The sequence below is a fragment of the Agelaius phoeniceus genome, chromosome 7, assembly GCF_051311805.1.
Source record: "Agelaius phoeniceus isolate bAgePho1 chromosome 7, bAgePho1.hap1, whole genome shotgun sequence".
NCBI classification, from domain to species: domain Eukaryota; kingdom Metazoa; phylum Chordata; class Aves; order Passeriformes; family Icteridae; genus Agelaius; species Agelaius phoeniceus.
This window is the reverse complement of record NC_135271.1, coordinates 38,419,423-38,436,989: the sequence shown is the minus strand read 5'-3', so window position 1 is coordinate 38,436,989 and position 17,567 is coordinate 38,419,423. Positions and strand designations below refer to the sequence as shown.

Here is a 17,567-nt window from a genome sequence, read left to right as displayed (position 1 = left end):
TAAGTTGGGAGCAGGGGAAGATGACACTCTGGATTTAATTTTCCTTTTCCAGTACCAAATACAGATCACTGAACTTGGAGAGTTGCTCCTCTGGCAAGATACAGCTCAAAGTATTTCACAACCCTCCCAACTTTCCCCTCTCCCAGAAAAGAAAACCCAAGACTGGAAGATTAGCTAAAAGCCAGTTTAAATGTCAGGGATAACCTACAAAATGCTTGGTGAAGCAGAGCTGGGAGACAACCCAAAGTAAAAGCTACAAGCATTTTCCTTTTCTCAACACCTGGATATTATTTCTAGACAATTTTGTCCTTTCAGAGTGAGCCTTGGGGAACTCCCCTTAAATATTTAGTCTCAAATGGTGTGCTGATACTAAGGAGGTAACTAAAACAGATGGAAAAGCTTTAAGTACCTTGCACATCCAATACAGTGATCACGTTTTGGTGAATAAATCCATGCTCAAATGCCCTAAAACATCTCAGTTGTGACAGCCACTCAGATGCTGTTCCCCACTAGATTAAACTTAATGGAACCATAACTCAATGGTTCTCCATGGATCTGTCTTGCAGGGGGTCCCATCACTTGTGGAACAAGCTACCCCAGCCTTCTGGGTAAACACCACATCCACACATCAGTGCTAGCTCCTGAGCCCCAGCTTTGCGCACAGCCAGGATTTTGTCTGGACTTGCAGAGGAGTTCATCAGTTTAGGCTGTGCCAGTACCAACATGGGGTGCACTCAGAGTGCACCAGCTGCTCAGAAGTACTAGTCCTAATGCATCATTGCACCCCAGAGGCAAACATGGGACCTTCATGATGACTGCAAGCATTTTCACATCCCAGTCAACTGGGTTGGGTGGGAAAACTGTTTTGCCTCTGCTGTACAGCCGTGGTGTAAACATCTGCTTCCCACAAGTGATGGGGAAAGCCCAGGGTAGCCGTGGATGGAGACAGTGGCAGGAGCATACTGCTGACAGAGCAGCAGGGCTTCATACAGGTTTGTCTGGTCTGAACCAAGCCACAGACCCAGCAAGGTGTTCCCTGTAGGGGAAGTGCTCAGGCTGCCCCAGTTTCCAGATGGGACCATGATAAAAACCATTTTGCTGCATCAGCACAGGTGGACACGCTACATGTCACAGCACACCCCAGGAGCCAGCCACACACCTCCCCTGCGTGTCTGGAGGAGAGACAGCTACACTGGAAGACCTGGAGACCATCCTTGGTGCTGGCAGGCCCTTTACAGCCTTCAGCCTCATATGTTCTCCTGCCTTAACTGGTGTTGAATGTCTGCTTTCATGAACTCTTAAGGTAAAAAGAGCTTTCAGGCTCTTGCAAAGACCCTGAGATTTAGGCTTATTTGCCAAGATTGCTGGAAAGTCACCTGAGCCTCTTCATAGCCTTTTATCCTGCTCTTCCCCTCTAAATCTAGGAAACAATGGTCTCAACTTAAAGGCATTTCAGCTATTCTTAAGGACTGTACAGAAAAAAAAAGAAAAAAAAAGGAAATAGAAAACCCAAAGAGACTGCATGTGCTGGTAAATTTCTATGCCCTGGGCAGAATTGCTACCATGGAATAAGGCCAGGAATCTGGAGATGGGACAGAAGAGGAAATTGATCTCTCCTACCTGCCCAACCTGTCCAGAGGGGCTGGGCTGCCCTCATCTGACTCCTGCAGCAGCTAGACACGGTGTCAGGGCTGGGCTGAGAGCTGACAGCCAGCACACAAACCCAGCTTGTGGGGGAGTGGGAGAGCTCCCCACTGAGAGCCGAGCCCTCCTGCCCTCCCTCCCCCTGAGACAGGGCAGGTGCTCCAGCACAAGCTGTGGGCAGGAAGGTGGAGATGGATGTGCTGTATCCTGCATGGTAATTTGCTTAGGGACTTCCCCTTGCTCTGGCACATTTGCAAACTTCTCATGAAACACATAAGAAGCCTCCAGCTGTGCCTTTGCACCCATCAACCCATCCCCAGCTGCTGCCTCTCCCAAGCTCTGCATCCCCTGGGAGAGGGAGCAAGCCCTGTAGGGGCTGTGGGGATACCCCACTGCATGGGACTCTCCTATCTTGCCTGGATCTTGGCCATCACACTAAACACAGGCAGAGCTGCTGTGTCAGCAGCTGCTATTTAAAGGGAATTCACTTGCAGCATTGATAAAAAGGTGAGCAAGTCCAGGCAGCATTTAAAATGGCAATTTGAAAGTGTAAGTAAAAGACACACAGCAGTGTGAAGGTTAAGGTTATTTATACAAAGTTAAGCATTGTGTAGATGGCCAGAGAAAGACCTTGTCTTAACATTAAATGTGCTCTTCATCAAGGCAAACCCCCAGCCTAACACTTCTGTGCTTTGTGAATTGCAAACAACAGAGGAAAGGGGTCTGGATCCTTTGTGGGCAGGAAAGCACCCCATCCTGAAAAGCATCAGCACCAAAAAAGGGCCAGATATAAGTGGCTTTGCTTGTGGTACCTTGTGGCATAAAAGCTTCATGAAAACTCCTACCTATAGAAATGGGAAGGAGCAAGGAGAAACTTGGGAAGGGGTAGCTCAGAAGGTGATTGTCTTCCCAAAGGGATTAGAAGATTTAGCATGTTAGCCAGCATTCACCTTCTTTTAAAATTCCTATTTTTACAGACAGGATGCCAGAAGACAGAAAGAACCATGAGCAGAGAACTGTGAGCTGGTACACTTTGAATCACCAGTTGCCCCACTGGCAGCACATAAATGCCAGCACAGAAACAAGGACCAAAGCACAGGGGGTTTCTGCTACCTCATTCTTCCAAGAACTGAAATCAGACTCATAGGCTGCACATAGTCAGGGACTTCCAACAGAAAACTTCATAAACTTCTCACAGATTTGACCAAAGAAGCAAGGAGGAACAATTATGAAAGCATTTGGATAAGCTGAAAGAGAGAGAAGCCAAGGATGATGTATGATGTAGGAACAGACATCCAAAGAGGGCAAAGCCGTTTAGAGCTATCATGAGACCAGCTGGAGACTAAACTAAGAGCAATTAGGCTGTGAGAGCCCAGCAGGGATGTCTCCTGCTTTGCAGGTAAGAGGTTGCTGAGTGAAGAGATGGCCTTTTCCAGTTTCCAGTGGATGTGATCCCCAGCTGCTGTAATGAACTCCTTGCTAATTGAATCCTGCCCCTCTAGAGCTCTCCATACCATTTTTATGTGAATCCTGATGGGTTATGCAAGAGTGCAGCTGCCTAGAGAGCACTTCTGAGCAGGCACAGGAACCCAGGAATACACGGGAATTGTGATCCAAAATAGAAGCCCTTGGTGCTTCAAGGTGTACCATGTGGCAATGTCTCTGCAACTGACAGTGCTCCAAGTGCCCATCCAGAGACAAAGGCACTTGGTGAATCTAAACCATAGGCAGAGACACACTGTGAACTCTAAGCCAGCAATGGCATGGCTTTTTCTGGAGCCTAGGCTGGATTCAGTTCAAACACAGCATTCCCAGCCTTCCAGGAGCTCAGATCTGGTTGTGCAGGTGAGCTCTTCTCTTTTCATATCTAGGCAAAATGTCCTCCTACATCTTTACCTTGCCAGGCAGCAGGGTGTATAGGTCACCTCAAGAGAGTTTCTCCACTGTCCATGGCATCTAGAGGGGATAAAGATGAACTGACAGGCATGTCAACCCATTTTCTGTCCTTCAGCCTTTGGGTTTCACTGCCCTGCAGCTTGGTACCTAAGCTCATGGGAAAATTGAGCTTGAATTGCCAAGTCAAACTAACGAGCCTCAGGCTGAGGAAAGCCACCTCCAGAGTCTCTGTCTCCCATCAGCAGCACCATGGGAGAGGGCACTCCTATCAGCCACTGGCTTCAGCTGAGGAGTTGGTATTCTGGGCACTGCACAGATTGGGTACTGGGGTCACAGCTCCTATTCTGTGTCCCCACACCCCAAGTCACCTTGAAGAGGTATGAAGTGCCCTTGCCATGTGCAAAGCAAGGCAAATGCTTTACTCGGTCACTCTGATGCTTCTGCTCCTTCTCAGACACAGCCACGCTGCCCCTGGCATGACAGCTTTCCTCAGCAAAAAACACATGACAGGAAAACACTGGGGCTTTTATGAGCCCTTCTTCTGTGCCCTAGCTAAATACACAGATGTTATAACATGGAAAACCCAAGTACTTGAATTATTGCCCTTTCTTTAAGCAAAAAGAAGACAGGCTTCCACATCAATAAACAGAAAAAAGATGCAAGCCCTTAAAGGAGCCCTTTCTGTAACAAAGGGCAAGTATTCAAAGCCTTGTGTTTTCCATGTTGCAACATCAAAATTTTCCTGGCAGGAAAAAAATCCAACCCAAGACAAAACCCCCTCTTTTATTGTTGCAAAATCCCAGCAATTAAGGGAGGGCAAATACTGTACACGCAAATAAAATAATGAAAGTACAAATTTAACTTGAATTTTAATGCTCTCAGTGATGCTACTCTAAATTAACAAAAACGAGAAGAAAGCAAGCCACAAACCAACCCTTCTGCCTGCAAATCTGAAGTGACCTTTGATCTCCCTCTGGCCTCGTGGCTGAGTTGATCTCAAGTTTCCCCAGAAGAAAAGCAGACAGTGTGCCCAGGAATGACTAGCAGCAAAAACCCTCAACAAAAAGGGATGCAAGGGATAGACAGGTGGGAAGGGCAGATAGAGTGTGGGGGAAGGAATAGAGCCTGGTGTGATGCACAGGGGTGCAGGTCCAGCCCAGCACAAGGGCACCCCAGGACTGGGAGGAGGTCTTGGGAAGAGAACTAGAAGGGAAACTGAACCTCAGGAGCAGAGAGACAACTTCTAGGCTGTGAGAGTTTGATCAAAATCATACCAGGGAAAGGAAAGGGAAGAGAAGGGAGACCACAGCTTCCTTTCAGCCAACACAATTCCTTGTTTGGCTCATACCAACTGGCACAGCCCCACTGAGAGCTAAGAATTCAGCCTAATTCCCAACAAGACCAAGCCATGTGCTTGTGGTCATCTCTTCATCTCCCTTTGCTTGCCACCTTTTTATCTCTGTGTGATGTATGAACCATAAGGAATTCTGAACCATAGGGAACTTTTTGCCATATTAAGGTATTCCACTTTTGGCTTCATGCCCAGATTAATAATTCCAGACTGGCATTTTGCAGCCACACCAAAAGAAATCCTCTGCTACTTGCTAAGTTAGCCTGCACACAGAAAGGAATGTGCAAAATTAATCACAGCAATGCAACTGGAGCAAGAGCTAATCAAAGCAGATTAACCCTGACCCTCACTTAATTCTGCCCTCATGTCTGTACAGCACCTATGTGCATTTCACTGAACACAGCACTGTGCTGATTTCAGCACTACCAGCAGGGAATAAACCAAGATAACATATGCAGAGAAAATTGGAGGTTGGTCCTAAAGCCTCATTAGAGCAGCAGCAACCAAAAAATGGGCTAGCCACAAATTGCCTGCACATCTTTGATTCAGGTTAAGTGCCCTCTTCCACTCTACAACACTTCTAAACACTGCATTGATGGCCTTCTAAAGCTGGCATAAGGTCAACAACAAAGTGGGTTTGTGTAGTATGGAACGTGAACACAACAAACACAGGTCCCATAATCTTCTGGGAGGCAGGGAACTATCACAGACAACTCCTGGTGAGAAAAAGAGAACATGCCCAAGCCAAAGAACAAACAGGTAAAGGAAGATTTTGAATGTAGCTTTTGCTCCAAGATTTAAATTTTATTCCATTTCAGTCTACTTTCACTGAGAGATTTCAGCTAGAGAAAAAAATGCAAGTCAAACATTTCATCATGCAGGCAGTTAGTGCTCTTGAATAAATGTGGGTGAAGGTCTTCATGGAGGGAAGCCAAATGCTTTATGCAAGCTGGCTAGCAGAAGGGTTTTTTTACAACATAATGCTGGTGCAGTTACAAAATGTTTGAGATGCCTTGTACAGAACTGCTCAGGCAACAGCCTGGAAAAGGGTGGGCTGTTTCCCTTTTTTTTTTAAGTTGTTGGATGTCTATGTATTTTTTTTTTAAATAATAACTGTTTCTGAAAATTTCAAAACTTATAGAGCTGCTCGTGCTTGTTTGAGAGCTTATAGAGCTCCTCGTGAACTTGTTTGTTCATGTTCCAAAACTAGTTCCTATTTTGGGGGTGGGCAGCTGCTTCTGCCCACCAAGCACTGCATGAAACCTCAGCTTGTAAAGGCTTTGGTCATAAAGAACAACTGGAAATTCTAGGATTTATCATGATGCATCTTGACCCTACCTATCATGTCTGTCCCTAATTTTATCCCGTAAGTGATTCATGCAGCCAGAGCAGAGCAGCTGTCCCAGGATATGGTGACCTCTGAGAATGGCCTAGATCCAAAGCCTGTGACAGAGAGCTGAGGCAAATGACACAAGTGTTAGTCAGTCCTGGTGCCCTGTTTTTTCAGGGCAGATGGAGAAGGGTCACATCCTTTTTCAGGCAAGAATATTGCCTTTCTTCCAAAATTGTGATTGTTCAAAATCTCAAGTGGTAGCAAAGAGAAGCAGCTGCAGTTTCACTTCTCTGGCTGTGAAGCATCTGTGGGTACACAAGCCCTGGAAGTCAGGGATTCCCAAAATGCCATTCAAGGTCACAGCTGAATTCTGTTCAGCCCAAGTACAGCCATTAAGCTCCATCTGAGCAAAAGAAATGCTTTGTCATTAAAACAAAGGGTTAAGTTTCTGCTCGTTGGAAAACAATTTCTTTCATCACTCCCACTCTGATCAGGTTTGGTTGGGGTTTTTGTTGAAGTTTTGTTTGTTTTGTATAAACAAAAATTCTAAATACTCAGTAAAAGATGCCTTTTCTACTTTTCAGTAATTTGCAAAGCCAAGGCTGTTTCAGCTAACACCAACAGGTAGAGCAGCTGGTATATATATCACGACATGGGGCATACCAGTGAAGATAAAGGTCACACATTTTAGAGGGCTGGATTCTGGACTCAAAATAATGAATTAAATTTACAGCAGGACTGGATTTTTCTTTTATACAGGACTGACATTTTAAAAATAAAGGTACATGTATACATTATGAGATGATTAATTGGGAGCAGATATCTCTAAAGCAGACAAGAATAGACATTTCAGCACTAATTTCACAAATACTGCCTCATATCAACTGTTAACATATTCAAATGAACAAATGTTGGCAAGATTAACTCGTTTTGTTGTTTGCTGGTTTTGTTTTTTTAAAATTCTGAATAAAAGCTGTTCTTTTAAGGATTTTGTGGCCATTTGTACTCACTAAATTGTATCTGATAAATCCTTAAGAGCCCAACTAAGACCTCAGGTTTCCAGACCAAGCTAACAGTCTTCACAGCAAATCCCACCAGCACTCATATTCCACCACTCATGACAATTCCCCAGCTTTCTGTCCCCACACACCAGTGACACATGCAGAGACACCAAAGATCTTGAGCACCTTCACGATAAGAGGGCAGAGGTAGAACTTGGCAAAAGTGAGGCTAAATTCAGCTCAGTTATGTTAGTGGCCACATACATAAACTTGGGTAATTAAGGCACAAAATACTTGCTAGATTTTATGTACTACCTAGTTATTCTATAAATGAAAACAAAACTTACAACATTTAAGAGCAAGACTCCCTTTGTAGCTGTAGTTAGTCTGCTTCATGAAGCATAAATGAAAAAGCTGCAGCTTTAGGTAATACAGGGCTTTCTCTTCACCTGCTAATCAAGGTGGTTGGTTTGGGGATTTTTTTGGGCTTCTTTTTGTTTTGTTTTTTTTGCAGGTTTTTTGTGTGTGTGTGTGGTTTTTTTCCCTGTGTGTTTCACTGTTGTTGTTTTATTTAAAAAAAAAAAAAAGAAGGCAGTTTTTCTTCAAAGAACTGAAAACTTGGTAACAACAGATCTCCAGGCTGCTACCCTACCCATATTGAAATGAGACAGCTAATTAAACATGAAAACATCATGCTGAATGACTGAGTTTAAGAGCTGTAAAAATTCTTCACTGTCACTGGACAACAGTTTTGATTAAATATTCTTTCTGGTTATAAACACTCACTCAGTTACCCACTCACAGTTATTTCCCAGGGAATAAGTTCAGCCTCAATGAAGTTTCATTAGCAATAGCCACCTCCACCTGGCAGGGCTGTAATTCACTGGCTGCAGAAGCCTACTCCAAATGTCAATGAGGATCTGTAGGTTTTCACAGGCCTGCAAGAAACACTTCTGTGCAGAACTGGAACCAAAGCAACTGGAAGCAGAAGCTTTGCTGGAGACCAGCTGCAGACCATGCACTGCAGCTCCAGATCCTGCCAGCCCACAGCAGAGCAGGAGGGACAGAGACACAACATGCTGTGGGAGACACTGAGGACTATTTGAAATTGTGCTCATCTAGAAGGGAAAGGGGATCATGAGAGTAGCTTGCTTACCATCAAGAATTGCCCACTGCCCATCTATTTCCGTGTGCTTCAGATAGGAGTCCTCAATAGTTGGGTCGTAGTCTGGCACAAAAATCTTCTGGAAAAACTGAATAGTGAGAGCACTCTTGCCCACACCACCATCTCCAACAACCACCAGCTTGTATGTGGGCAGGTTTTCGCTGGGAACGGCGCTTGTAGCCATGCTGCCAGTGTGCTGCACCTGCTGGAGAAAGAGATCATCTCCAATCACTCAGCAGCAACAACAAGTGGGAAATATGCACTAGGCAGCTTTTACCTGCTGCCTAAGAAGTGAGAATGAAGGCAGCTCTGACATCCAAAATCCTTTTGGAAAGGAGCAGCAGCACCAATCCTTCCCAACAGCTCTACTGCAACTCACACCCAGCACTTACAAATGCAGAGATCTCCACCTCTGCGCCTTGTTTGTCTGCAAGCATTGCTAACTGTCACCAAATGCACATGCAACACCTATGCCACTGAATACCTTTCCTACAGGGGTTGAGTCCACACAGCAATGACAAAAATCACCCTGGCTCAGTGCCCTTATCAAGCTCCTAACAGTTTCCTGTTGCCAGTGACCAAATCCCATTGATAAGTCAGAGTTGTGCTATTCCTCACTGCTTAACCCAAGGTATAGCAAACATTAAATGGTATGTTACATCCTAGGGCCAGATCTGCAGGCAGAACTGCTGGTGATGGATGAAACTGGAGGTAAAGGTCCAAGCCCGGCTCTGACAGCACACAAAAATGCACTTAGCTGCTTTCTTCTCTCTCACTTTCAAGTTTGAGAAATAAAACCAAGAAGGCAGCAGGCCAGGAATAACAGGTGGTTTTTGTTTTGCCTTTTTTTTAAACCCTCAACCCTGCTGTGGCAGGAAGGCTGGTGCCTGTGGCTGTGACACAGCCTAGAGAGCAGCTTCCCAGCAGCATGGTCACACTGCTTCCCTCATCTCAGAGCTACCTCCTAAAAGAAAAATGAAAAAAATTCCCTGGCTGAAACTGGGCAACAGCACAGGTTTGTGGAGAAGGGAGAAGAGGCAGCCGTTGCTGACTGGCCCATTTCAACACTCAGCAGCAGAAACTGCTCACTTAAGGAGAAGGAAGACAGGAGGTTCTGTGCATGTAAGTGCCCTCCACCCACCCTTGGGCAGCAGTGATACTGACTCAGATCTCAGAGGAAACAGGTGGCCACCTCCCAGATCTGAATGACCGTTACATTTTCTGCGAGGTCTTTCACACACTTAAAGAGAAAAAAAATATTCATCATAATGATAAGGCTTAAGACAAGGCAGTTGATTTTCCTGGTATTGGTTTTCTTGAAAATACTGCTCAGTGCAGCAGCAGCTGTGGTGACACTTTCTGCAGGCACCTGCTCCCAGACATTCTGGTTTTGCTGGTGCCCTTTGGGCTGCAGGCACCGGCTGGGGTCAGCACTGAGGTGGGACCAAGACTGCTCTGAGGGGACTTCCATAAACTGTTGGCTCCAAACCTGTATCCCCACCAACCAACACAAGCTTTTGGAGGCTTTCCCAATAACCCTAGGGATTTCTTTTTCATTAAAAAGACAACTTTTTCATTCTTAGAAACCACCAAGCAAGTCTGATGTGCTCTGTGCCACAGAAGCTGACTGTGCTCTTGTGAAAACACAAAAACATAATCATCTAATCTAGTTTTTGATTCCTCTAGTCCCTTTCTCCATAATCATTACTTTGGTTTAATCCAAAATATTGAATCATAAAAGCACTTTTGACCTGGTGAACTTGGGGGTATCATGTTCTTTGAGTACACTGGAGACCCCATACCACCGCTAAAAAGAAAAGCCCATAAGGAGACAGAGGATGAGATTTCTGAGTCTAAGAACAGCAAAGACCTCTTGTCCAAATTAAGACCAGCCAACATTTTCAGAGCAAGAAACATGATCAAGTCTGCTTGTTTCTAAACCACCTTTGAAGGAAATTCTTGAGAATAGCAAGAATTTCCACTGCAAGCAACATCTGCTGGATGGGGAGAAGACCAAACCAGCTGAAGTTTCAAACAGTCTCACTGCATTTCCTCACAACAACCCAAAGGAAAAGTTTCTTAGCCCTATTTTTGAGTAAGCCACTTTCTCATATTTAGGAGACCACACATCAATACACAGCAGGCTGAGCTACTGAAAAACCAATGAATTTCAACTAAATGTCTTATATTTGCTTGAAAGACCAAGTTTTATTTTTGTGTAATCCTTCTGGGGTCAGATGATCCTCACAGGCTTTTTGAGACACAGATCCTGGCTAAAGCTCTGCCTCTCCTTCCAACACAGTTAACGACAATTTTTTGCTTTGCCCATGGCCAAAATTTCACCCCATCCTTCTTTACACAGCAGAGCAGCTCCAGCCAGGCAGAATGAAAGACTGATTGTTACTGACATGGCAGGGGACAGTCTGTGGATGTGAAAAACATACTCCGTTTGTGCACGATTTTTGACCTCCTCACAAAACCACAAGCTGCTGCTTGGCAACAAGCATTACATTTTTACTGACATTTTGTGCCAGCCCTTTAACCCGCTCCTAAGAAGCCTCAAGCTTATCTTGCATGAAATGCTCCCCAAAGTGCTAGGATAATGTTTAGCCCATTGTACAAACTGTGTCTCTGCCCAGCATGCTTATCGGCTGAATCGGGGCATTTGCTTCCCGTTGTTTCCAGAAGTTTGGTCATGCTGTGTGTCTGAACCACCAGACTGACTCTTACATAGCCTGGGGAAAACAGCAAGAACTGAACTGAAAAAAAACAATTGAAAAAAAAAAAAGTGAAGAACTGTAGGCTGGCCTGTTGAGCACAATTCCCTGTATTTTAGGTGATGCTAACACAACAGATGAAAACGTCAGAGTGTCAAAAGGCAGCAAGTTTGGATGTTTCTGCAGGGTTGTTTTTGCTGCTCATGGAAACACGACTCTTTCTACTGAGATGACAGGTCTCATGCTCCAGCCATGCATGCACATAAAGAAAACCTTCAGAAAGTCAAGCACTTCCATCCCTCTGCCCCTCCATCTGCCCTGATAACCAAAGCACAAAGACAACTCATGCCTTGACAAGATTATGAACTTAACCAGCTCATGATTCAAACCTTTAAAACAACATATATCATTTCCTGGAAAAGACTGAACACTCACAAAGGTGCACAGAGCTACAGGCAAGTGCAAAAGACTTGGGCTAATTTTCATGTGTTTTTGGCAAGAGTACTGACACAGTCCTCCTCAGATGGGAGCAAGAATCAGCGTGTTTGCTGTAGATCTGACTGAGAAAAGTGAAGCACAAATGTTTTTATCTATTGTCTGAATACAAAGCAGCATGTGGTAATACACTAATAAGGTCTGATGATAATCATCTTACAATTTATATAGTTGTTTATTTTGAGGCAGCCAAGAGAAGGATCCATACCCTACGCTGGCAAATGCTGTCAGGGCTCTGGTTTAATCACTGGAAGGAGGCTGATTTATACAGCCATTTATACAACCATCTTCATACACACTGGCAAGACTGGTGGCCTGACAGCACAAGCCAGTAATGCTGAGACAGTCAGAAGTGTGGCTACTTCTGGGGTAGGTGGATGGGAAGAAAAGAAACATTGGTCCGAGGGTGTCACTGAAACTGAGCCTCCTCAGCAAAAAGTATTTTCTTTTAGGAGGCAGAATAAACTGTATAAAACCCCATTTACCTGTCTGGACATGGAGGTGGAGTGGAAGGGCTGAGCTATCCCCTTGGAGCAGCCAAGTAACATAAAAACACCAAATTCATCTTAGTTTGTATGACTGGCCCACAAAACGTAGGTAGTGTATCTAATCCCCAGCCTCATTACAAAACTTGCCCTGAAAGCAAGTGGGTCCAAGCACAGCTTCTGAGCAGAATTGTGGCCACATAAGACAATAATAAAAAATAAAATGGACTCCAGATAGTTGATACTCAATGTGCTGTCACCCCTTTCCCTGATTTCTGCTCTGCTGTCCAGAAGGCTGAGCTCCCAGGGTGAGGCCCTTCCAGAAGGTCAGCAAGCTCAGAACCAAGCCCTGGATTTGTAGGGGAGGTTAGTGCAATTAAAGACACCAGCTCCCTGGCTGAGAAGACCAGCATGACAGTGATTTACAGTCTCTATGGCAACATGCAACACAAATTGCTTAATTCTGTTATAAAACCTCCAAGAAAAGCTACAGCAGGGCCTGTGTGGGAACTACCAAGCTCCCTCCTCCTCTGCTGCAGATCTCCAAAGCAGACAACTTTAGGGAGCTGATGTCCACTTCAGCAAGACAGGCCATGATTTAGCACACACTAATATATAGGCACGGATGCTGATGATTCCATCAACCCATGGCCAAGACAATTTTCCTATCATCAGCTTGTTTTGGTCCATGGCTCCTCACCCATGGCCTGACAGAGCTCTGCATACCTGAGGAGGCCAATCTCACCTGAGGAAGACTATCAGCCACCGAGGCTGCCAACTCCTCCTACGGTTGCAATTAAGAACTCTTCCCCTGCCCACAGCTCACTCGATTACACCCTTTTACCCAGCCACTTTGTAAGCATTAGCAGCTCCACGCAGTGCCTGCAGGGCTGAAACTCTGCAAAATCTGAACACTTCCCTCTCTGTTCCTCTTGCAGACTGCTGGCTGCAGCCACACAACCACCACGACACACCCAGAGACGCCAGCCAGGTACCAAAATAGTTCAGCCTGATGTGTTGTAGGCAATCCCTTGGGCTGGGAACTAAGAATCCTTGAAAGACAGGACATGCCCTTTTAGGAGGCTGCTACTTCCCTTGAGTCATGCTGATCAGGACTGAATGAACTTCAGGAATTTCTCCCTCAAGTAGGCATGACCATGTCCCAAACCATCAAGAGCCAAAGGTCTCGTAGGTGTATGAAAAAAACCTGCCAATTATTATTAAATAAAGATGAGTAACTCTTAGCCAAGTTTTCTCCAGTCTGTCAGATTTCCTTCCCAGTCAATGCCTCTAAAAGGACACACTGAACAAAAGCTGGACTGTGTTCAGTCTTCAGTGGGAAGGCAGCATGGAACAGATCTGTCACGTGGGAAGCCAGAGTCTGATGCCCTTTGTAGCTCTGGCATTAGGTTTTGCAAAACACAAATGAAATTTCAAGTCTCTGAGGTTTTCTAAGAAGGCAGATTCTAACAGGTGCTCCCAACTCCCATCAGCTTCTGGATCTGATGGAGCCCAGCACCTGGTAAGATCTGCACAGGAAATTACAGGCATTTCCTTTTGGAGTAGTGATCAAAGCAGTATCAGATTGCTACTAAAAGGGAGGGGGAAAAAAAGAAAGCCTTAAACCAACTGTCGTTTAAAAATAAAATCCTCTACCAAGCAATGAAGAGCTGCAATTGGCTGGGCTTTGAATGTGGGGGGATCTAACTGTGGGTCCTGGAAGTGGCCTCATCAATTTCCTCCTGTGCAAAAAGATGCTGTACCCCAAGTGTTATGTTCCCTGAACTGCTCACTGGCTTCCTGTGCCAGCCAGACCTTTTCTCCCTTTCAACCCAAAATTGCATCACCTCCCCCACCACACAGATGCTGCTCAGATTTACTGTAAGAGAAAGAAAACGCACCGGGGGAGTAATGAAGCACTTGAGATTCACACAAAGGCAGCTAAAGGCAGGAGCTGCCTGATGAATATTTGGTAGTTATTTCAGGAAACACAGAATTATAGCCTGAACAAATAATAATAATAAAAAGCCACGTCACTGGAAGTGGCTTAGGTAGTAGGCAGCCCCCCACCTTCCCCCTCTGCGAATCCCTAAGTGATGTAAGGAGGAGCCCTTGCTGAAGAGCTAAGCAGCAGCTTTCCCTGGCCAGCCTGGGTTCAGGGACTCACTTGCTTTTACTGGGAAGCACGTGCTTGTCGGTGTCTCAATGTATGTAAAGTGCAGCACAGCATGAGTCAATCACACCGACAAATGTCATCCAAAACCAACTCTGCTTCCCTCTCCCAACTCCTCCTCCACCTCCCACAACAACTCCATTAATCTTCAGCCCGTTTCCCCGGGTGACGTAGTGCCCTTTTCAAAATATGTAAGAAGAGTTCTGTCACTGACAAACCAACAGTCAGGTGCAGATGCCAGATTTTTTATTATTATTATTATTATTATTCTTAAGAGCAGTACTTCAGCCAGATTTGGGTCATTTGTAGTTACAGCTCTGCCACTACCAGTTCTGTAGAAGAATCCAGTTATGCGACAAGAAAGCAGCTACACAAGATCCATTCCTTTATCTCTAGGACCTCAAATAAAACTGTATTGTTGCCAGTTTAGGGGTGTCCACTGGAGGCTGATCCAAGCCTTTTGCCAAGGTATGAAATGAGAGCATCATACTCAGTAACTGGGGCTTGGCTCAGCTACTCTTACCTCCATTACTTCTTGTGTGCTTAAATCCACCATCTCTTTCCTTACTCATTTATTTCCAAAACTCTCAGGAGACATCAGGGGATGACAGATTCCTGTATTACTATTGCAAATTCTTTGCTAGTGAGGCCAGGAAGGCCGCTCCTATGTTATCATGGAACCAATGAAGCTGACCTAAACACACTGTAGCAAAAAAGCAGATTGCCAAGATGTTCCCCTGCCCTGCCCAGGCAGAGATAACACAGCAAGAACAAATTTAGTGGAGGAAGCGGCTTCGAATTCCAGTAGCTGCCCTTCCTGCTTGCACAATCCCTGGAAATGGGCAGCTTCCCTCCCAAACATCCCAGTCTGCTGACACACCAATAGAAAAGACCCCAAATTCACTGCCCTGGGTGGTTTGCTGCTCTTAATACTGCCCAGTGACGTTTCTGAAGCAATAGCCCAGTGCTTTAGCAATGTCCTGTTTGCAGCCCAGATGTTCTGCTGCCTGCATGTGGACACTGGCAATGCAACCAGATGTGCATGGCACAGCCCTCCTGGCCTCACCCAGCATCACCTTGGGCAGGTGGAAGTGGTCTAGGCAACAAATTCCTGTGCTGCATCATGGAGCTGTGAGGGGATCCCAAGCAGCACCAAGGACTGCCCAGCATGGACCTCCTCACTGCTCCACCCTGCCTTTCCCACATCAGTCCCAAAGCCCCTGCCAAACAAGGAGTGCATCCACCCCTCTGCCCAGCTCCTTGAAGGGTCATTGCCCTGCAGCCTCATGGGCACCATGCTGTCCACACATGGCTGCTCCAAGGCACAGACTTCATGGCACCCATGGATGCTTTGGAAATGATTAATGGATAGAAAGGGTACAGGGCCACCTCATTCCAGTCACCCTTCTGCAAATCAATCAATGCATTTGGCTCCACATTTGTCTTCCAGTCAGGCTCAATTCAGTATTTAATGCTTTTACATCTCCAGTGTTGCTACCGGATGTCTTTCAGGATGTAAATGGCTTTTTAAAGACTCCCTTCCCTCCTGGCAAACACACTTTGCATCTCTTAGACAGCTGCAAAGAGATAAAAGCTGTGAAGTTCCCCGGTAATAGCATTTCCACTAGGGGATGGGTGAATCCTACCAAGTCCAAGGGACAGATGAAGGAAGGTGAGGAGAGTAGGGATCTCCAGGCTATTTACAAAATCTCTCCTCTGCCTGCAAGTCTGTTCCAAAACTTGACTCATGTCTATGTCCTTCCTAGGCAAAAATACTATTGTACATAACATATGGAAAAAGACACATTGCCTGTTCACTTTGCATCACAAGGTTCTCAGAAATTATCTGTGAGCTGTGGGGCAGCATTGATATTTCTTCAATAGTTCTACACCCCAAGGCACAGGACAGGCTTGAACGGCTCTCTATAAATTTTCCCACGGTCTTGGATCAAGGACAGTCCCCCTGGTTCCCCACAACACATCTAATACTCACAAGTACAGAATAACAGAGAGTATGGTGGTCTGTAATGCTGGAGATTTAGTAGAGCTTCACCAGCATGGACTTCAGAAGAGGAAGGAACAGCTGCCTCCCAAATTTACCCAAATAGGCACATGGCCTATTTTATTTAGAATCTAATGACGCTAAATCCCAGAACTGTGTGGAAGGCTATTCCAGGCATTTCCCAGGTCCATGTCATTACTCTGTCACTTGGAAGACTCCAAGATCTCATCACTGGGCCAGGACCCATAACAGTAATTTTTTCCAGGCTTGTTACAGTGTCTGCCAAGAGCATAAGCCTCTTATTTACGAACAGCCTGCTGGGGAGGTGACTCCATACTTGGCAAATCCAACTGTTTGTCTCAAAGAGGAGGGTGGGCAGAACTCAGGGCTGGGTACAGGGATGAGGAGTGGGATGAGGGGTGGATGCACGGGCCCCTCCTCTGCCTCACATATGGTGATGCAGGGTTTTGCAAAGCCACAGCATTCCACTGAACCTGCCTGAGGACAGGGTGCAGGAAATGCCAACATCCCAGCCATATGCCAGGCCAGCCCTGCTGCCTCTTCCTAGCCACTCTCTTTGGCAAACCCCTTGGCTGTCCCTGTTTAGCTCTTTCCCTGGTATTCTCCTTCCGCTCTGTGCCAGCCTGGACAAGCCATCCTGGTGGCAAACACACACCTTGACACTCAAACCAGCAGGCAGCTGGCCAAACCACCCCTGAGGAACAGAGTTTAGCCTTACATGACTCAAGTCCACTCTCCTATCAAGTGCCTTCACCCTGCCAGCACTGGAGAGAAGCATCCCATGAGAATACCCCTCAGAAGAGAGGTATGAGGGCCCCAGCTGGTGCTGCTCAGTACCTGCACTTTGGTGTTGAATGCCCAAGTTACATCTCAGGTGTTGTGACTGGACGAATCCATAGAGCAGCAGCTGAAAATCAACACATCTGAAAGCACCCTGTAAGTCAGCTGACCCAATTTTACACCCCCTGTGGCCACTCCCCACTCCCCAGTTTCAGCTGAGATCTGCATCAGGATACCCTAATTCTGGTTCCTTCTACACTCAGCCTAAATTCTCTGCCTTGACTCTTAAGTCATTCAACTTGCAGCCATGTGGGAGGGTATATATGTACATTCATTAACACTTCCATTATGCCCTGTGGTTTGGCAGGTGGTGCTGCATTATGGATTTAAACAGTGCCAGCAAGTGAATCTACAGCACTTCACTGGATTAGCATGTGATGGGAAATCATACCTCAGAAGTATTCTGCACTCTCGTGAAGCAGCTCTGATGAACAAGGCAACAGC

At 45.8% G+C, this 17,567-nt stretch overlaps 1 protein-coding gene across 2 annotated transcripts in view; it reads right to left on the bottom strand.

Moving 5' to 3' along the window:
- MRAS (muscle RAS oncogene homolog) overlaps window positions 1-17,567 on the bottom strand; it is a 38,478-nt gene that overhangs the window by 8,908 nt on the left and 12,003 nt on the right. Inside the window, exon 2 of one of the 2 annotated variants that reach the window (XM_054636718.2) lies at window positions 8,382-8,592. In XM_054636718.2, the coding sequence (XP_054492693.1) occupies window positions 8,382-8,574 (193 nt within the window). In that variant the 5' untranslated portion in view covers window positions 8,575-8,592. Of the gene's footprint in view, window positions 1-8,381; window positions 8,596-17,567 lie in introns of both variants that reach the window. The other variant, XM_054636717.2, reaches the window with a different exon arrangement.